The following is a 22,814-nucleotide window of genomic DNA, read 5'->3' as shown; positions in this document are numbered from 1 at the left end:
CCTACATCTTCAAGTCCGATCACCATGAAATTTTAACTGATCACTTCTAGGACAATTTCGTGCACATTGAAAAAAATAACGGGCTTCTTCGGGTACCCGAAACCGTTCTTTTGGACTTTAAATTAAACAAAGAAAAAGGCAGAAAGAACTATGTTTTCCCTGATTTTTAAATAATTGCCAGATCATTAAAACACAATATTCTCAGAACCACAGGGGAGCAAACGTATTCTTGGGCTAAATCAGGGAAGTTTTAGCAATGTGAAAAAGGATAAAACAGATTGCATGTACTTGTATAAGATCTGTTGAACATGAAACATAACTTTTGCTGGATCCTGAAAGTAGCAAACCAAGTAAATAACGGAATTCCGGTCATATTGAGCAAACATTCATTTTAGGTAAGTTGCACCTTATGACCAACATTCTACGCCCATTAATACGCTTATACGTCAGGTCAAAATGTTCGAAAAGAAACGACACGTTACGTTTTGCTGATAAAAAATCTGATAACTTTGAGTACACTCAAGCACAAGAAAAACCATTAGACGCGAAAGAGCGAGTCTGAGAGAAAGACTTATGAGGCTGAGAGACAGTGGTTCGTCAGTCGGAACTAAGAGAAAATTCAGGTGGAGCAGTTGGTTCTCAGAGTGAGAAGATTGTAGTTATTTTGTGAATTCTTTGCGAAAAAACATAGTTGCGTAGTTGCAGTTATTGGAACTGCAAAGTTATTCAAAATCGGTGATTGTGAAAATTATAAGTTTCTGGCCAGTAACCTATTTACTGGGAGGCAGTACTTATTAAAAATAACTTGACTAGTAAGTGAATTGCATAGGTTTTGAATACTTGTGGATAGTTTGATTGACCTGGTTTGAACTAGTGTGAACTATTAGTTAGTTTTGAAAAATTACTTTTGGATTGTTGGTGTTATTCAATTAATTGGTTCTGGCTATAACTTTATTAGTTGCTGGTATTGCCTTTCTTGATTATTAATTCAATTATCCGGAGTGAAGTTTTCAACCAGCCGAGAGAGCAACATAGTTTGGGGACAACAGTACACTCCCTATTATAAGAGGAGTCACCAAACAAATCTTTCGGAACTTTGATAGAGTTTTGGGCGCTAGCCAGTCCCCAGCGAGAAGCCTTCTAACGACAAAAATACAAAATTCTACAATGGCGCTCCTGGATGGGCTCTCTTTTGTTAAAATGGGAGATATTCAGAAAATTTGAGTACGAGCGTGAAGAGAGTTCTGTGAGACTTGCAACAACTTCTCAAAGCTGGCGACTTTCTACGCAGAGCAAGTCCAGGAACACGTTGAACATAATTGAAACAAGATTACAAGTGTTGTGGAACGAAGTAGATCGAGAAAATTTGAGCAACAGAGACAGATATTACCCGGAGAGGGTTATTTTGGAACACAGTCAGTCTTTTTTCTCGGGAAGAGGATTCTAACTGAGCGTAGAGCTGGAAGTACCCGAGCAGATAGATTGAAGAGCTTACTCAGACAGAGACGAGAAGAAGAACTAAGAAGATTTGAAGCAGAAATGAAAGCCATAGAGGAGCATTCAGAGTAAAGTGAAGCAATTTGGAGAACAATGGCAGGATTAGGATTTACAAAATCTTTTCCGTCGCCTGGATATGAAGTTTGAGAGGACTGGCGTGGGTAGTACTTGGATGTTTGTGAAGTGTTCATGTGGACAGAAGAAGATGTCAAGAGGTATTTGCCAGAGAAGTTGTGTGGTTGAGCTTTTGATTCATTGAACTACTTGCCATATGAATTTTGGAAATCCGATCAAAAGACTCGTGCTTGGATTCTTCAACAAACTTTGTAATTCTTTGATACGAGACTGTCCAAAAATCCACAGTTTTATGAGGATGCGTTTGAGATATACTTGATAGAGAAGGAGGAATACCAGAAAGAGCCTTTACAGTGTGAAATTGACACACCAGTGATTCAAAGTGACTTTGTTGACAGAGAGGAGTTACCGCGTCAAGAGAGGATTCCCAAGTCAGTTAAAAACAAAAACATTCAAGTGACAGCCAAAAAAGCCAAATCAGTTATGACGGTAAAATTGACAAAAAGGTTCTTCGCCTAGACGTTGGTCTGCCATAAAAGCTGTTGATTTTTGGGTAAAAGCAGTGCTCGAAGAGAAGCCTGATGTCAGAGACGGGAGACAAAGAAGCAGTTCCAAGTTAAATGACAGTCTGTCCGGTGCGGAGACTGTTGACGTCATTGATGGCAGTCAAAGACTTGATTGTGACGGAGAAATGGAAAAGCAGATTACGACAAAGCCCAAGTCCGAAAATGAACAGTTCAGGGAAATGTTGGATCGATGCGTTGCACGGTGGGACAATGGTAAGAACATGAAAGTTGCAAAACTGCGAAGCAAAGCACTTGAGGAAATTGGTAACAGTAAGTTGGAGTTTGATGCAACTTTAAGCAACGATGATTTTAGCGATGACGACAGCTTCTTCGATAGTGACGATGAAGACAAATTTGAATGCATGGACGACGATGTGTTCCTTCTAAAATATTGTGTGAGCGGCAAAGTAATTATAATTGTTTTGCGTCGGTCCTCAAAAACGAGTTGAGAGTTGGGAAGACATGCTCGAAAAGTTTCATACCTCATGAACAAATCATGTCCGGTCCTTGTATGCCGTACTTTGGCAAATGAATAGATGCTGGAGAAACAGCTATGCCGCATTTTAGTGTTGCTCAAAAAAGTGATTTGGCCACAACATCAGAGGATATTTTTAGAGGGAAATTGATTGCTAATGGTTCATGCCAGGTTAGAATGAGTTCTGGGTCCCAGCACAGGGATCAACTTAGTTTGACACGAATCTCATCTGATGATAACTGTGAGAAATTACAAAAGAGTTTTGTAACTTTCCCAACAGACGATGCGAATCATGAAGCGACAAAAATTTGTGAAAGCGCAGCTGTAAAGGCAAACGCGGACGAATTTTCAGAAGGGAGCAAAGAAGAGAAATCGACTACAGCCGCGAAATACGGCGAAAATTTTTTCACCGATATTTGGAAAGAGAACGCAGTTGATGAAACAAATAAAAAAAAGAAGACTCAAAAATTTCCGCGACTGCTGTAGGCAGCGAAGATACTATACGAGACGATGAACCTGGTTTTGGAAATTCGCTTCAGCTAGCGCCTCCAGCTTTCAAAGTGGTGGAGAATCAGAGCCTCTATGCAGAAATAGCGGCAGCTGTTGAATCAGTTATTTATGATGTTTGTGACCATTCAACAGCGGAAGAATTAGTGATATATGACGCCTTCATTAATAATCAAGATGGAAGTGGTGCTGGCTCGTTTGATGTGGTTTTTTGGTTTAGTTCAGATGAAGTTGGAAGAGCCAGACCGCAAGAAAAACAGTTCACTAAACTTGGAGCCTCAACAACTCCACTCAGGCGAGAGAAATTTGGAAGCGAGTTTCTCCTATGTTGAAGATGATGGAATTCTTCAGAGCAAACAAATTGTTCAAAGCGCGATTGAGCACTCACTGATGTTGGGGCAAAGTAAGGTTTCTACTGCAGAAGAAATCTTATTCCAAAAATGTTCAACTAGCGAATCAGATTGTGAAGTGTTGAACATCCAGAAGGGAGAGTTTGGTGACAATAAGTCAGTGTCACCTTCAACGGAAAGTGATCTGGGGCTGAAAGTTCAGAAAGATGGAAAAAATGATTGTCCATTTGATTCTGGAGAAAATGTAGTGCCAGTACAATTCGAGAGTTCTTATTCAAAGCAAGATAAAAAACGGGAGCAGTCCTCGGATTTTGAAGTCAAGAAAGCAGTAAATACTGATCTGAATCAGTTTTCAGTGGGCGTATTTGGCCGAGAAGAGATAGTACAATATAGGAGGGAGTTGTCGTATAGTTCTTCTCCGAACTTGTTGAGGGCAAAGGACGATCAGAGAAGTCTGGAATTAGAGTACCCTAAGTTGTGCACCCAGTTGTTTGGAAAACCAAAGAGTCAGTCGGAAAAAGAAGTGGAACAAATTGAATTTGAAGTGTCATTCGTCCAGGGGAGTCTTGTGCAAACGAAAGAAAAGGTCGAAGAATGAGAATGGAGGCGGACATCCGTTCAAGCATCGGAGACAGAAAGAAGAGTTGACAAAGTTGGTAAAGTTGAACTGTCTGATATGAGAGCTAGTAAATCCAAATTTACTAGTCTGCCCTTTTTGATTTTGAGTTATTATTTTAAACATTCAAATTGAAGCTCACACTTGACTCATTAGTCCGCTGTTAATAATGAAGTCCATATGCTCTAAATGACAAAAGTTATTGAAAAAGATGGTCAATTTCATTGGTATTATTCGGTATTAGGTTAAAATAAGACAGAGTTAAGATTTTTGTTGGTAGAGATTTTTTTTTGAAAGTGAGCTTCTCTTCAGCCACTGTTTTGCTCAAACTATTGGTTGACTGAGTCATTTTTTAATGATCCTGCTCATATAATCTAGTAATTCTTTAATCACTGAACAGTGCACTGGGCACTATCCAACCTGCTCTATTTAAATGGTTCACACATACGTAGATTAGCTAAGGTCAAAAAATAGTTTTGCGGGAAGGAGAAAGTGTGCTAGTACACAGGGACCGGCGGATTTTTTTTATTATTCGGGAGAATAATAGTCTAGGAGGGAGGAGTGTGAAATTTCTACTTCAAATCGTTGAACTTACATAACATTGAAACTTTAAAATTGGGTGGTTATTTAGTTTGCAGAGTTTTTGAGCTAATCTTGAGCAGATTGACTATGCAAACAAAAGGAACGAACTTGAGCGATATAAGTTGGAGCGAATTTATTAATTGTTTGTTAAGCAAACAAAAGAGAGACTAGCTTTGCAAAGTGATTAGGTTGTCAGAAATAGTCAGAATGAAATTCAGAGGTTATTAAACGAAAGGAACAAAGTGTCAAAACAGCAGAAAAAAAGAATGGAAGAGCTTGGAAGAAGCAGCGATATTTATTAATGATTTCCCCGAAATCCAAAAACGCATCCTCTAATAGTCATTTTGGTATACAAAAGTGATTATTTATTCCGTATAAGTAGCTCTAAGTTGGGGTTACTGCTAAGTGTTTTCAGGCAGTTTATAATATGTATGTTAACAAGGAAAAAAATTACTGCTAAAGAAGGTAGAAAAACAAAAGATATGCTATGAAGGATTTACCGGCCAAATTTGATGCATCTTTCCAAGAAAAAGGATGTTTGTTTGCCTCCAACGACCACCCAAGGCATGGGGAATACAAATAAAGACAAAAAGGTAAAGTTGCTGTCACAAACCATACTGTGTGAAAAAGGAAAGCAAGCAAATTACATGTGAAAAAAAAGTACTTAACAATATTTTGTTTTCTGAATGATAAAAAAGACATTTAATCAATAAAAAACTGATGTTTTAATGGTGTAATTCAGCAAGTCTTTGATTTGTATGAACAACCAATTATTGGGTTTGGTTCCCTAACAATATTGAGCAGATCAAAATGGTGATTGAAGGGAGGTGCATAAAGATAGGAGATGAAAAATGGAATAAAATGAGAAAATGTTTGCTTTTGTTGCAAGAGTTTTTTTTGGATGCAAACCCGGTACTACCTCATTATAAGGACAACTTTGAATGCCATTTCAGAGGAGATTTTGAATTTGTAGGAGAAATTTGGAAGAGATCTTGGGAAATAATGCAATTAGTTGTTGGAGCTCTTATATCCAAATTTGGTCATTCAGGTCGAATTTATCGAGGATTTTCGGTTAAATCATAGTGTCTAGTAATAATCAGAGCTCGGAAAAGGTAACACTACTACAGTTGTGGTAATTACACATTGGAGGAAAACGTTATTGTCAAGAAAAAGCGGCAACTAAAGTATTAGAGGTTCAAAAGGTCTAAACATTTGCAAAAGAGAGCTTTTGGTGGAAAAAACGAGTTATGAATTGAGTTCGATGTTTGAGATGGGACTAATTTTTGGCTCTGAAGAGTTCTAGAGAATAGATTGATAAGTCCAAAAGAGCACATTGGCTGTTTGATGGAATTTCTGATTGAGAGAAACTCAAAAGTTACAAAACCAAGCGTCTAGAATTTCAACACCCCCCGCAAGTCCTGAAAACACTACTTCCTCGAGTCCGATCACCATGAAATTTTAACTGATCACTCCTAGGACAATTGTGTACTCATTGAAAAAATAACAGGCTTCTCCCGGCACCCGAAACCGTTCTTTTGGCCTTTAAAGTAAACAAAAAAGAATCAGAAAGAACTATGTTTTCCCTGATTTTTAAATAATTGCCAGATCATTAAAACACAATATTCTCAGAACCACAGGGGAGCAAACGTATTCTTGGGCTAAATCAGTGAAGTTTTAGCGATGTGAAAAAGGATAAAACAGAATGCATGTACTTGTATAAGAACTGTTGAACATGAAACATAGCTTCTGCTGGATCCTGAATGTAGCAAACCAAGTAAATCACGGAATTCCGGTCATATTGAGCAAACATTCATTAAGATAAGTGGCATCTTATGACCAACATTCTCCGCCCATTAATACGCTCATACGTTCGGTCAAATTGTTCGAAAAGAAACGACACGTTACGTTTTGCTGTTAAAAAACTGATAAGGTTGAGTACCCTCAAGCACAAGAAAAACCATTAGACGCGAAAGAGCGAGTCTGAGATAAAGACTTACGAGAATGAGAAACGGTGGTTCGTCAGTAGAAACTCAGAGAAAATTCAAGTGGACCAGTTGGTTTTCAGGAAATTGTAGTTATTTAGTGAATTCTTTGCGAAAAAACATAGTTGCGTAAGCAGTTAGTGGAACTGCAAAGTTATTCAAAATCTGTGATTGTGATAATTATAAGTTTCTCGCCAGTAACCTAGTTACTGGGACGCAGAATTTATTAAAAATAATTTGACTAGGAAGTGAATTGCATAGGTTTTGGATACTTGTGGATAGTTTGATTGACCTGGTTTGAATTAGTGTGAACTATTAGTTAGTTTTGAAAAATTACTTTTGGATTGTTGGTGTTATTCAATTAATTGTTTATGGCTATAACTTTTTTAGTTGCTGGTATTGCATTTCTTGATTATTAATTCAATTATCCTGAATGAAGTTTCCAAACAGCCGAGAGAGCAACATAGTTTGGGGACAACAGTACACTCCCTATTACAAGAGGAACCACCAAACAAATCTTTCGGAACTTTGATAGAGTTTTGGGCGCTAGCCAGTCCCCAGCTAGAAGCCTTCTCACGACAAAAATACAAAATTCTACAGTCAGATTTCAGCAGTATCCTGAACTTAGATTTCAAAGTTAAAAGATTTTCCGAAACTAACGTTATTTTATATAAATATACATAAAACAGATTATATTTTGATGAAAACATTGAATGAAGATTCTGTTTGATGTAAGCGGATTATGCCTTCTTGTTTGGCTAATTTACGTGAAGCGATCTAGCGTATTTATAAAAACTTATTTTATCAGAAGTGTATACACTGCAGTTGAATGTATTCATTTATAGCTTTCAATTTTACTTGTTTATTGCTGCAAATGTGATTGATCTTTTTAGACAGTTAGAAGATTGCGGCTTATTGTATATCCCTTCTTCAAAATTATAACCTATCTTGCATTATCTAAATTGAGAACTAGATTTTTGCGTTTTTATAGCATCTTTCAGCGTCAAAAGTGACTTTTACCTGTTAAATAGAAACTTGTTATATTTGAGAAGTTCGACAATCAGTCACATTTACAGTGATATTATAGACTACTGGGGCACTGTTACTAAGGAGCAGAAACGAGCATTCAACATGAAATCAATTTAACTATTTCAAGATGAAAAACAATTTAACTATAGACTTAAAAAGTAAAGAAGCTTGTTTGCTTTTAGTAGACACTCAAGATGAAATTGCGAGTTTTCTCTAGCTAGGTCATTTAAACTTTCTGACTCCAATAAAGATTTTAAACTCGATTCGGTATATTATAATTTTAGTTTTTCATGAACCTTAAAAAGCTACCGGCGTAAAGACACGTTACTAGACTACTGATTTGAACTCAGAATACTGTTTAATTTAATCTTTCTGACGCTTTTTGAAAAATCAGGACGTGTAGGCAACTTTTCGGCACCATAGTGCCCGGGTCGAGGTTTTTGGGCTAATTTTTATAAGAAATGCGGTGAATGTGATGAATTTTTGTAAGAAATGCGGTGATTGCAGTGAATGCGTTGAAAAAAAAAATAATTCTTACATCGCATTTCTTTCAAAAATTCACCACCAAATTCACCGCATTTCTTACAAAAATTCACCGCATAGACTATATGTATCTAACATGAAAATACAACATATCAGAGTAACTATAAAAAACTGACCTTCCGAGAGAAGTGTGTCTCTTATAATTTTCTCGCATTTGCCCCATTTGAGCCCTAAATAGACCGGGTCCCACTTCGAAACCGCCTTTCCATTCAGAAGGCTTTTCAAAATACACTGGTCTAGCTTAGAGCCAATAACCGGTTTGTCAAGTCTGTAAATTGTGACCAGATCTCGAAACTGGATACAAATTGCAATGTTGCGAACGTGGGTAACCGCGTCCATATAGTCCGCCGAGAATAACTGCTCGTCATTTTTAGGAAGGTTTATCAAGTCTCGGATCCTTTTTATAATCACGTATTTTTGGTATTCGAGAAGTCCAGCACTGCCGGCTGACATTCGAAGAGCTCCTATGATGATGTCGGTAATTCCTCCGGAACCTTGACACAAAACCGCCGGGATCCCGTTTATCAATGACGTTGCAATGTGCTCCAGGGTTCCAACGTCGCCTCCTAGAACCAGCAACGTCTGAGGAATCGTGCTGATGTTTTCCAAGAGCGACTTTTCCAAAAGTGGGTTTGAGAGAAAGTTCTCAATTGAGGATCTGAGAGGGAGTTCTTGGTGCATTTTCCCCTTAACACCTCCCTGGATTGCAATGAAACTTGTGAACAAGGGGTTGAGGGTAAATGACAGACGTTGGGTTTTCAAATCATAGTCGGGTTTTCGTTTCTTGACGAAATACGAGAAGCTCTCGGAATGGTTTAAATGAGTCATCGGGTACTGGTTTCCGAAGTAAAATTTGTGAAGTAAAATTTGTTAGCTGCTTGACTGGACTCGAAGCAATCCCAGTTTACGATTCCGAGTACGTTAAGTTTTTTGGAGCTCAGACCCATCCAAGATTGCAGCTGGAGCTCTAAACAAAACAAGTGTTTAAGTCACAATTTAAAGATCGAACACCCCCCCCCCCCCCGCCCAACACACACTCACACAATGGCCTGCTTATCCTGTTCAACAATTAAGAGTTTTACTTAAACGCTCTTTTGGTTTAAACGCTCTATATTTCAGTATCTTTAAATGTGCAAATTTGAGTTTCTTAATTTTAACAAATCAAACCCTAAGTAATGGTTAAGTGACTCTGCTTGGAGTTGCTGAGAACTTCTGGCGTTTATCGAGATCCACGAAGTGGCTCGAGATATTAAGTCAGAATTTCGAAGTGACTTCTGCAGAGTCACGTAAACATGCTTAAAACACGAAACGCGCACGTTTTAAAATGACGAAAGTCAACGAAATTCAACTTCTGGCTAAGTAGCAACTTCTGGCTTTTTAACTTCTGGCACTGCAGACTTTCGGCATTTCAAAATGTGCACGTGAGTGTTTTAAACTTACCTTTCAAACATTCCGAAATCAACTTGTCAACTCCGTGCAAACTACCTCCCCCAATAATCCAGGTGTTACTGGAAGACACAGCTTTGATGAACCCTGGCTTGAATATCTTGAACTGCTCTGTCGTCAGGGGTAGTTGATGCGAGGTTCCAACAACTGAGACTATGAAATCTGGGAGGGGGGTTTTCCATCGTTCTATCAGCACCTAAATCAACTGGAAATTTAATAACGGAAACACGCACCTGAAGGGTTTTAAAATGCCAGATCTCGTTACCGTTCGATTTTAAAATACTAGACTTTCGGATCCCCCCTCAATACAGCACGTGTCATTACATAGTAAATCATTATGGAAATATATCTCACGCAAATTGGGGGATGCAAATAATATGCACCCACTAGGCTATGGGGGGGGGTAATAGGAAAGATCCAGCTTTTCTTATATAAAGTGCCAGATTTTGAATTTGCCGGCATTTTAAGACGTGCAAGTTAAGTGTTTCAAACAAGATTACTTGATTGAAATTTAAAGACACCGCAAAACTCTGGTTTATCTCAAACGGCTACTCGGTTCGCGATTAATGCCAATTTTTTCAGCGACTTCATTAGAGTCGCACAACCTCTACATCAGGCATATTTTGGGTCGGTATTAGTTGGATAACAGTTGGATAGTTGCATTATCATGCATCGTTTTTGCTTTGAGAAATCGAGAATTTTCCTTTATCGATTTTCCTTTATCGATTTTTGCTTTATCGTTTTTTTTCTGCTCGGAGTTTTGAGAAGAATCTTGCAAGATACCCACCCAATCGTCCTGAAAGACCTTGCAAGATAACCATTTTTTTGCAAGAATCTTGCAAGATAACCATTCGGACTTGCCTGGGGAGGCTAATTGAATTCTGGAAAGTTGTCTGATTAGAGCGAAGTATGTGGAAATTGCCGGGGTACAGACCAAGCATGGAAAATGTTCTGATCAGAAAAGGAATTCTTGACAATTTTCTGATTAGAGGTGAGTTTGAGTCTGTGATACAGGCCTCAGAGTGCCAACTACAATTCGTGGTTTCAATGCAAAATCAAAGATAATTTAATAATAGCAATTTTTGACAACTGAAACAGAAACAAAAACTCTTCAAAACAATCCGCAAAAACAAAACTTTGGTTAAACAGACGACATACATTTGCGATAAGCAGAAAAACTGGAAACAAGCTCCAATTCTTTGAAACTCCACAAAAACTAATCACGTAATTGACTTCAAAGAGTTTCATATAAAAGTTTGCTTGCATGAAAATTTAGAATGCGTGTATATCCCATCACATTGGGGTTCATCTTTAAATTGGACCTCATATTGTCATTGTCGTTTTTAAGTGTAGTATAGTACGTCCTTTTAGGCCTAATTGTGGCTCAGTGTCAGCGAAGAGAGAAAGCTTCTTCTTTCTACTGACTGAATAAATATTCGCTACTTCGGTTTTACACATTAACTTTTGTTTTTCTGGCTTTGATACCAGTAGAATTTACATTTCTTTTTTATTATTAGGCATTTGCCCATTTTTTCGTTTTCTGGTTTGGTCACATTATCACATTATTGACTGTTCACATTTCATATTATTGGCGTTCCAAATAGAACGCAATTGAAAAAATAAAAATCTCTAAAGATATAGATTATGGTTTCAACGGTTCTGACACCACTTTCTTGAAGATTTTAATTGATTTTTTTTTATTTTGTCTTTACCTATCGTTTCTACTTTGTCTTTTAAACCGTATGAGGTTTGCTTTATAATGACAAGTTTGATTGGCATGGCTTTTTATGGACGATTAGATGAGCCAATATCCTGATTTTAGTAGATAGCTGGTTGCTTTCACGACTTTGAGAACAATTATTTTCAAAAATAGAAAAAAAACTTTTTAATTTCGCAATTTTACTTTTCCTTGTCTATTAGTTACCTAGTGTGATAAATTACAGGTAAAAATGAAATTTCAAGATCATATTACAAGTCATACGAAATCATTGTTGTCAAGGGAAGGTGTCACAGGGGATTGGGGCGACAAAATCTAAAGCTTTTAAAGAATTCGTTATGACTATACTGGCTTCAACACTGGATTACTGGTTTTTCACAAAAAATCAAAAAAATTTTTAATTTTTGTCATAAATAATGTTCTTTTTGTAAACGTAAGACGTATTCTGGATAAGTACAGGCCTCAGGGAAAGAATAAACGAACCTACTGATTTATTTCTTTCTGTAGCTAATGGCTTTCATGACTTTGGAAACAAAATTTTTTTTCGAAAAAACTATTAAATAATTTTGCTCTATTTTCTTTTTTTTACTTTATACCTATTCTCATTATTGAAAAGTACCATATCAAATTATCGGTACGCGACGTAGGCGTAATCAAACATATTTGAGGGGCAAAATATGGCATTACGGCTTCGACAGCGTTATCTGGCAAGATTTAGTTGAATTTTTGTTTTTTCTACAATTATTGTTATTTATATAACTGCATAAAGAATTGCATAATGACAGATCCGTAATGCTTTTTTTTGGAGGTATAGGTAATTATAAAACTGTGGGATGTTTTCAGTTGATTTTTAATGGTTTTCATTACTTTGAAATTAATTGCCTTTAAAAGATATAAGCCAATTTTTCCTTAGCTTTACTGTTTTTGTTCTTTTTGTCTTATTGTTACTGAGCCTTATTATGTACTGGTCCCATGTTTTTTGTAGGGAGGATCAAATCATTTAGTTTCAGTTTTATCTGAAGCTAATTTGGCTTTGTTATTATTTTTTTTATTAACACAAAGTTTTGGATATAATTAATGTTTGTGGTTGTTGTTTGGTTTTGCTGTTCGTCTTGACTTGTTTTCTTAATAATGGCAGATCTCATCAACAGAATGCGTGATTTTCTACGCTACTGAATTGTTTGCTTTAGGATTGTTTGCTTTATCTTTTTTTTTCATACACCAGTTTTTTTTTGAAAAATCATTGAATTTCTGGGTGTTTTCTATCTGTTCCTCATTTGGTAGACAATTACGCCAAAAATGTGAATGAGCGCGGTCGGAACCTTATGTGCGATCGCACATTACCGAGCCTCCTTGTAAGACAAATAATCATTTTTGTTCGGATTGTTAGATTCAACTAAAATTAATTGCAACAATTGAGAGCTTAAAAAAACAAAAACGCAGGTAAAACTAAGGCAAAAGGCACCTTACACCAAGATGGTTGCAAGCCAAACAAAAATCAGAAAGTTTTTAAATCAGAAAATATTGTTTCATCGGTAATTTTTCAGTAGAATCATATATATGATTCGCGCCAAAATCTTGGATAGAGTAGAGAGTAAGCATTCTTATAAGATACGAAGTTAATTGAAGCGCGTGAGTCAACAAAATAAGAAGAGACGTTATTGTTGTTCGAATCACAAGCATGTTAACTTTTTACCATGCATTGGCACGCATTTTATAACTCCGTATTCTAAACGTTCTTGGGGGGGGGGGGTTGAGCTAAACGAAATCCCATTTGGAAAAAAGGAAAAAAAAACAAATAGCTATATCTTAATTTTGCATTTTTTAGGTAGTAACAAACTTGGCTGACACCAGAATAAAAATGACACCATTCCTTGCGGCGTCTCAAAATTTGCGTCACTTTTGCTTTTGTTACATGTATTAACATGTATGCAACTGTTTTACACGCAGAACATTCTTACTTACCACAACTTTTTAGTGACCCTTCCTTACGTTTTACTTTTGCGACAGTAAACTTGCTTTCATCCCTCTGGAAAACACATGTATAAGGGTGCTAGGAACATTGGCCCGACAGGGGGCTTAACCGACTAGGAAAAATGAAAATTTAACCAACAGCTTAGTTCTGATTATTCAACAAATATGATTGGTCAAAATATCAGAAATTGATCCAACCGCAACTATTGGTGTATAAGCGTGTTGTCTTGTCGGCTTAACTTTTAATTATTTTTGGTTGTCGGCTAAAAACCCCTGTCGGCCAATTCGACGATCGCATTGTGTAAAATTTCAACTAAGTTCAACAAAAAGAGCAATAAAATGCATGTTTATTGTCAATTAAGACCACCTCGGTAGGAATGACAAAACGCCAACATGACCATAAATTGTTCCAGTTTTGCAGATGCTACAAAGTTTTATTTTGATGCTAGGTCGACTAGCTTTAAAAACAGACGGCAACTTAAACCTAACTTTGGCAAAAAAAAATCAACGCTCAAAATAGAAATTTTGTATGCAAACACGATAAACTGTCCCCTTGAATAAAATTTTGTTTTTGATGTAACTTTTTAAAGAACTGATTCTTAATTGATTTTAACTCCTTATTAAAACTCAATAAAAAACCGATAATGAAAAAAAAACGAGGTGTTCTTTTACAGTTTTGTCATTTTGTAGTGCTGCCTGTATTAACATTTAACTTCTGCTGATAATTTATGTTAGTTTACTTTCCCAGAGTTTAATTTTTTTTAAAAAAAATATAGTTTACGGTCAGACTAATGGGTTATTGTCGTGGTCGATAACACGGGTCAAAGAATTCAATAAGTTGAATTTTAAATTAAATTTTGAACTGAAAATATACAAAAATTAGCTTGTATTTATAGTGGTTATCTATGCGAAAATATACAGAGAAAATTTAGATTAGCTAAAAATATTTTACATGATTGGCATGTGAATAGATCTTAACTCCGAATCCCGGAGGTGACTTTCTATTTTCATCAACATTTCATGAGAATCATATATGGCTTGGGTACAATCGAGTTCATTAGTTGGAGGTCGGTGGATGTTAGAATCAGGTTTCTGTTGGTGGGAGAATTTACTTCTGACATATGATTGATAGGTCAATAAGATAATGATAGCGCCAAAACAAAATTAGAATTGAGTTTAGTTTTATAGCCATTACTTATCGACACAGCAATAAAGTTCGTCAGGTAAGTTCTTCTTTCGTTCTTTGAAACTTTAATAAAACTTCTAAGTTTCTTGATATTTCATTGAAACCATCACATCCTCCCTCCTTTTTTAAGCAAGTTTGTGGGTATAGGTTCTCCAAATCTGTCAGGTTGTTTTCTGTTCCTGGTTGATGTTCGTGAAGGCTCTGAGGTCTCGGGTTGTTGGTGCTCTGCAGATGATGTGGCTGCAGAAGCTTCATCTTGATCTGAAGGTCCCACATCTGTGTTCTGAGGTTGTAGTTCTGATTGAGATATGGTCTCCTCCACTGCTGGTTCAGTTTTCACATTGTCCTCGTCTAGTCTCGCAATTTGGTTGTCGCTCACTAGAATAGTCCGTGCTGAGTTTTCGGGCTGTATGAAAGATGCGTTCAAGCCCTTCCTGATGATGAAGGTAGCAGGAACTGTCTTTGTGTTTTCGTTGGCCTTGAATAGAATGGGTTCGCACAAGTCGAAATCTGCTAATGCTGGTAGTCTCACTCTGCGTCCCAACAGGAGTTCAACTGGAGTTTTGCACCTCGTCTTTGAAGTGTTGCGATGTGTCATCAGTGCCCTTTGCACGAATGCTCCAAATGACACATTAAGGTTGGGACTCCACGCTTGAAGTGCCCGCTTCAATGTCTGAACTGCTCTTTCACCTACTCCATTAGCTCTTGGACGATAGACGGGTGATTCTATTTTCTTAATTCCCAGTGATTCACACCACTGTTTTAGGTCACCAATTACAAATTCAGGACCATTATCAGAAACTAAAGTTTTTGGTATTCCGAATCTTGCAAAGATTTGACTAAGATATATTTTAACTGTTTCTGATGTTCTATTTCCCGCGGGGAAGGCTTCTATCCAACCAGAACCCGCGTCAAGAATTACTAATATATTGCCTTGGTCCTTAACATAACCCCAGTCCATGTGGAGCCGTTCCCAAACGTCGGCTTCTGGCCACGTAGAGACTACTTTTCCCAGGCTAGGCCTGTTCAATTGACATTTCTTACATTTACTAACAAAGTGTTGAACGTCTCGGGTAATGCCAGGCCACCAAATTATCATTCTGACTGATGCCTCAGTTGAATTCTTTCCGGGATGTGTCTCATGCGCTTTTGCTAAAACCAAGTGTCGTAGTTTGGGTGGAATGAAAGGAACAACACCTCTGAAGATGATTCCATTATGTAAAGTAAGTGCATTTTTTTGTTCGAATCCTTTTTCCGCTTCTGAACATTGTTTCCAATTGCCGCTTTTGATTCGTTTCATTATGTCCTGGAAGAGTCTGTTTGTTCCAAGTTCAGTTTTGATTTCTGCTTGGGTCACCAAATCACTCTGAGCGAAGTAGATGTTATTGATTGCGAAGCACACTCGATCGTTGTCGGATTCGTCTTCGTCAAAATCCATTCTGCTCAAAGCATCTGCATGGGGTATCTGCTCCCCTGGTGTGTACTTCAACTCATAGTCGAAGCCCATTAGAGCTATTGCCCATCTTGTGATTCTCGCTGATGCTGTCTTCGGGATCTCCTCGTCTGGTGCAGAGAGATATTTGAGTGGTTTGTGGTCAGTCTGTAGGGTAAATCGTCTTCCAAGAAGGAATTGCTTCAATCTTGTGACCACAAAGACAATTGCCAGTGCTTCCCGCTCTGTGTTCGAGTAGTTTTGCTCCGCTGGAGTCAATTTTCTTGATACATATATATCTGGATGTCCTTCTTGCGAAAGAACCCCGCCAATGGGTTTTTCAGAGGCGTCAGTAGTAACTGTTGCTTCTTTTTGTAGACTATATGGCTGTACTAGTGGGTTAGCACATAATTCTTTTTTATGTCTTCAAAGGCTTTTTGTTGCATTTTGCCCCATGAGAAATCGCTATTTCTCATGTTATTTAAGGGTAGCATTTTTGTTGCAAAATCAGGAATCATTCTTCCGTAAAAATTAGCTAGCCCAACAAACGATTCGAGTTGTTTATTGTTAGTTGGTGCTTTTGCATTTTTTATTTTTTCAACATGTTTGGGATCTGGTGCTATTCCCTCCTTTGAAATGGAGTATCCCAAAAAGCTAACGCTATCGACTGGTTTTGAGTTAGATTTTTTCTCATTAATAGTAAAGTGTTTCTCACGTAGTCGACTCTTGACTGCAAGCATTCTCTTGTCGAACTGCTCCTTGGTAGTTCCATACACCAATACATCGTCTTGAAAGATCACAACACCTTTGATTCCTTTGAGTGTTGATTCTATGCAATTCTGGAAGATTGAAGAAGAGTTTTTCAATCCCTGAGGTAGTTGGCACATCTTGAACAGTCCCTGAGATGTGTTGATTGTGCATATATCTTTTGCTTCTTCGTCAAGTTCAATTTGATAGTAGGCATCTGAGAGGTCAATTTTGCCAAAGTATGAGGCCCCATGTAGGTTATGGAAGATCGTCTCCATGTCTGGTATTGGGTAGTCCTCATCCATGACCTTTCCATTGATGTGCACTTTCAAGTCCACGCAAAGTCTCAGTTCTCCACTCTTCTTTCTCTGCCACACCACTGGAGATGCATTAGTGACTCCTCCTGGCTGTACCGGTTCAAGGATGCCTTGTCTGACCATTTGTTCCAGCTTCTCTGTGACCTTGTCTTGAAGAGGTAGAGGTATTTTTCTGGCTTTGCAGAACATTGGCTGTGTTCCTGGTATCAACTTCACATGAGCTTTGAAACCCTTCACAGCAGGTAGGTGCTCGGCTGTGATGTTGTTCACGCCGTGCTTGGGTAGAAGCTCTCTACCAAGTAGTCCAAATTCTTTATCAGACTGCACAACTGCAAGTTGTTTTTGAGTGAGCCTGCTTCCGTTCCACTCAACATCACAAGTAAGTGATCCCAGAAGCGTTAATTGATGACCATCATAAGCTTCGAGATGTCTTATCTTACCATCCAACTGAGGTTTACCAAGCTCAGTCCATATTTTTGATGATATCACTGTGCTATCTGCACCTGTGTCTACCTGCATTTTTACTTTGCAGTTATTTATTGAGATGTATTCCCATGTCACAGACATGCTAAAGATTTGTTCTTTAGTATAAAACATTCCCATCTCCGATGCTGGAGATGCTTGCTCTGAAGAAACATTTTCTTCTTCGCAAAAATTATTCTGTTTATTGTACTTACCTGAATTTGGTTGGGGTTTGCTTCTACACATTTTTGAGAAGTGTCCCACCTTTTCACAGGTGTTGCATTTCTTACTTAGCGCTGGACAAGGTCTACTAGAGTGTGGCTTACCTCCACACCTAGTGCACATGTTGTTGCTTTTATTAGTCGTAATTTTTTCATTTGGTTTTCGAAAAGTCTTTTTGAAGTTGAACCCAACTTCTTCTTTCGCCGTAAAGGGCTTATTACCTGATGAAGAACTTGCAAAAGCCATTGCTTGACTTCTGAACTGTAAGCTCTCGGTCATTTCAGTAACCGACATTGCTGGTTTTGCTTTAATACCGTCTAGTAGTCTAAGTTTTGCTTCAGGGTCCCTCAAACCTGAGATAAACTTTATTTTTAACAACTCCTCTTCGGGGTTGGCCGCTGTTTTCAATTTTTCGAAGTCACAATAGCGTGCTTCCTCTCTAAGACGTGCTAGGAAGTCGTCGTCTGACTCCCCTACACCTTGGATTACGGACAGAAATTTAGCCCTTTCTGCCGTTACTACTCTCTCTTTAGGAGAAATATAATTTTGAATCGCCAATCTGATGTCTTTATACGGTGTGTCTATCAAATTCCTAGGACTCATTAAGCTCCTAAGTTTAATAATTGCATCTTGCCCGCACATACTAAGAAAGAGATTGGTTACCTGTAGGTCCTGTACAGTACCATTGGTGCTGACCTTGTCCTCTTTCTTCTCTGCGCGACATTTCGCCACAAAAGACATAATCCACGCAGTAGCTGATTCTGCATTCTGTAGATCCAAAATTTGTCTGTCTGTAGCTGGTCTGGACACCATTGTCGTGGTTGATAACACGGGTCAAAGAATTCAATAAGTTGAATTTTAAATTAAATTTTGAACTGAAAATATACAAAAATTAGCTTGTATTTATAGTGGTTATCTATGCGAAAATATACAGAGAAAATTTAGATTAGCTAAAAATATTTTACATGATTGGCATGTGAATAGATCTTAACTCCGAATCCCGGAGGTGACTTTCTATTTTCATCAACATTTCATGAGAATCATATATGGCTTGGGTACAATCGAGTTCATTAGTTGGAGGTCGGTGGATGTTAGAATCAGGTTTCTGTTGGTGGGAGAATTTACTTCTGACATATGATTGATAGGTCAATAAGATAATGATAGCGCCAAAACAAAATTAGAATTGAGTTTAGTTTTGTAGCCATTACTTATCGACACAGCAATAAAGTTCGTCAGGTAAGTTCTTCTTTCGTTCTTTGAAACTTTAATAAAACTTCTAAGTTTCTTGATGTTTCATTGAAACCATCACAGTTATGATTCTATTTATTGGATTTTTTAATTTGACTCTGGGACAAAAAATTGCGAGACTGTGAATTCAACGACTGAGAATGACAATGTTCTGTCCGATCAATTCTATCACACCACGCCTCCACTGCACCCAATCCGGGTTCATATCACGTAGTATCACGTAGTAGAGTTCTTTAGCCGAACGACACTTATACTGATAGCCCCCTTTTATGAGGCCCAGGCAGCAGCTAAGGCACGTTTCCGGCGCTTCTTGCAAGACGTTTATCTTGCAAGAGTTTTGCAAGATGGACGGTTGTCTTGCAACAACTCTTGCAAATCGGACGGTTATCTTGCAAGATATAGCAAGACAATCGTCCGATTTTGACTGGGGATCCCATAACGGGGTGCCTGCCGGGTGTATTTTTGTAGGGGGCGAGTATACTTGAGGGATATTGGGTGGGTGATGGGGGGGGGGGGTTATGAAGGGAATCACCCTAAGGATGTACCTTAACGGGCATAGAAGGGTGTGCATTGTCGGCTAGAAGCATCAAGTCGGCTGTCTTGTCGATTCCAGCAGGTTCGTCAACCATTCGCATTTTGAGTGTCCTGTTTGGGTAGGGTTCGTTCACGAGGTGGAAGTCGCTTTTCCACTCGGAACTCTCATCGGCCCATCGACTCAGAGGGGTTAGGATCTGCATATAAATAAGGGATTCATTCGGTTCAGCTCCCCCCCATTGTTTTCTATGGACCCTTTTATATAGCACGTTACTATGTAAAAAAGAGCACGTGCGGGGGGGGGCTTAAAGAGGTTAGTGCGGGGGGGGGGGCTTAAAGAGGTTGCATGCCCACTAAGCTTGAAGAGCCGAAACAGAATAAACAACAACTTGCAAGTTTTGGAATGCCAGATCTCGGCAAAGCCAGATAGTACAATGCCAGGGTTTTCTCTATACATAGCCAGATTTCAAACTTTCAAGTTTGTGTTGCAAGCAAATTTACGTGACTCAACTAGAGTTACTTCGAAATTTTGACTTTTCTCAAAAATATCAATAGGCCGTTCTCGACAATTGCCAAACTTATCAGAGTCATGTAATCTATACAACATTTAACAAATAGATCTATTCCGTCAACGACACCCATTTATTCACTGATTAACTGCGTATTATATTGCATAGCGCATTATTATATCAAAAATAGCAGTTGCGTCGAGTGGCAGAAGAACAATTGAGGGGAGAAATTGATGGGAGAGGGGGTTAAGACGATCAGAGAAAACTGTTACATAATTTCTACATCTCTTTTTAATCTAAAGTTCGGTTTTTCTGCTAAAAGAGCACAAACATTTTTTAAAAAAACACTGAAAACGGGTCTTTCCCAACGGGTCTTTCTAGCCCCCCATGAAGTTATAGCCCTCCATTATGGTATAATTACTATAATGGGGGCTATAGGTTTAAGCTGGGGGTTATAATGGGATATACCCCTAAAAACAGACCACTAAGTAACAAGAAGTTCATTCTATCAATTTCATTAACTTCTTTCAGCTCTTTTTTCTGCTCGTTACATAGAAACAGTCCTTTTTCTCGTGTTTGTCATTATATTTCACGACCGAGTTTTAAGATCTACACTCCCGGTCCCTAATTCTTACGCGGTCACAATTCCCCCGCGGTTACTAACCGCAATAAAAAAACATTTCAATTAGACTGAAAAGAAAGAAAGCTTTATTGGTGATAAATTTGCGAAAAATGTCTCCAAACTCTAATTGTTGATTAGGCAATTAACAATTTCCCAACTACTCATTCAAAGGCTTTCAAGACCACTAAAAGCTCTGCATTGGACTGAAAATTTAACAACTTATTTTTGCACAAAAATATTGTCGGCTAACTATAATGCTCAGAAATGTAGACAAGGGCTAAGTTAACCATTGAAAACAATTTAGGGAAATCAAGTTTTTCTGCCAATAACGTCCAAAATTATTTGAATCCGAATTTTGGATCTTCTCTGTTTGTGCCCCCAGCTTGGTGAGCGCATATTATTTGCACCACACGACGCAGGTGCCATATTTTTACATGTTGATTTACTATCTAATGGAACGTGCTCTGTAACGGGGGGGGGGGCATAACGAACTGGGGGCACAAAGGGAGAAAAAGCCCAACCTTTCTTGGTGAATACCACCATTCAACATTTGCCACCCGGTCCGAGAACTTAAATAAGCAATCGATTTAATGGCAATTTTTTTGGCTAGGTCTATATTTTTTCAATACATTGGGTATAATTAAAGAAACTTGCAGCTAAGACAGGCATTTTTGTTGAGCAAATGTTTACTCGGATTTAAATCTATTTAAATGTAACAAAATTTTTTAAGAGTTATCTTGTTTGATCGCGATCGATTTTTAGCCAATCAGAATTGAGGAAATCCGTGGAGAAAACACAACTGCTAAAACACAACTTAAATTGTCAACTGCGCTTGACTTCGTCTTTTTCTGAGGCTTGTAATTTCAATTCAACATATTTTCCTTACTCAATTGGCTATAAGTTTTCACTTTGTTGGCATTACAATTTCTTTCCCGGTCCAGCAAAAATTCAAATTGAGTCTTTTCCAGGATCAAATCGAGAATACAGAAAGGAGTCAATCGGTTTTTCTGTAATTTCAATTCAACAATTTTCTCTCACCTAGTTGGCTATAAATTTATATTTTTCGCTTCACAATTTTTTTTCAAAACAGGCGAATAAACAAATTGAGTCCTTTCCAAGACCAAATTTAGACTAATAAAAAGCAGCCAATCCGTTAGCTCACTATGGATTAAAGTTTCAATTCAGTTACATTTGGTCCTATTAAATTTTTTCCAGACTTGAGTCAGAGGATCTCCAATACGAAACTGGACAATAATAAGTCAACAGCTTCTATGCAGATATAGTTCTTCATTTTTTTCAAAAATTTAGCCAAGTTTAACCTGTTTGAATTTTTATCAAGGATTTGCAGCTTTTTGTTCTCTATTTTAGATTCAGCTCTTCCATTATGCACAAGGGCACCTGTTGAATCGATAGTCTTGCCGTTGCAAAGGTACTGCCTGAAGCGGATGGACTAAAACTGACGTAAAATTGAAAACATTCAAAATACATGAAATGTTAATTTAAGATTACAGCTTACGGTTTCTATAGCCTTTTCTTTCTAGTTTCCATTAGGATCGCTCACTTTCTGAGCGCAGAAATTATAATGAAATTGGATTGACATCTATTTGACAGTTTTTAATGCAGTTTTCGTAGCTCAATTTAAATCGATTCGAAAGAACTTTTAAACGATTAGAATCCATTTTTTCAGCAGAGTTAATTAGATTTCAGAGGGTTTAAATCGTTAAAATGGTTCCAGATTGATGCCGTAGAATGGATTTTGTTGTTAACATTTTATTAATAAAAACGCTATTAAATCGATTTTAAATTCCATTATTCTAGAGCGGGCATCTTGGCTTAGAAGATCAAACAAGACAACTAAATCCCGAACAAATTGCTTCAGAGTTGAAAATTCCAACTTTAAATGTACAAAAGATTAAATGTACAAAAAATCACAAAGGGGTTGCAATTCAAAAAAAAATATGCGTCAACCACTAATTATTTTTTCCTGAAAGACCAAAATTAGATTTTTATAGATGATCATAAGTTTTTCATTTTTATTACGGCGGCGCCATAGCAAAACTATTCAATGAAATGGCAACTTCTCGAACAGTCCAAAGACACAGCTCTACAACTTTATCTGCCCCTTATGAAAAATCATTATTTTGGTGATAAAAAATTATTACTATTAAACTTTTGA

General features: G+C 37.7%; 1 protein-coding gene across 1 annotated transcript in view; it reads right to left on the bottom strand.

The window, feature by feature from the left end:
* Positions 1-22,814, bottom strand: part of LOC142353900 (transient receptor potential cation channel subfamily M member-like 2) — a 67,647-nt gene that overhangs the window by 27,945 nt on the left and 16,888 nt on the right. The window contains 4 exon segments of the mRNA XM_075406129.1: positions 8,339-9,089; positions 9,092-9,189; positions 9,663-9,864; positions 19,519-19,704. Coding sequence (XP_075262244.1) covers positions 8,339-9,089; positions 9,092-9,189; positions 9,663-9,864; positions 19,519-19,704 — 1,237 coding nt within the window.

Source organism: Convolutriloba macropyga, chromosome 15, assembly GCF_964194025.1.
Source record: "Convolutriloba macropyga chromosome 15, txConMacr16.3, whole genome shotgun sequence".
Lineage (NCBI taxonomy): Eukaryota > Metazoa > Xenacoelomorpha > Acoela > Convolutidae > Convolutriloba > Convolutriloba macropyga.
The sequence above is the reverse complement of the archived record's forward strand: the minus strand, read 5'-3'. Positions and strand labels throughout refer to the sequence as shown.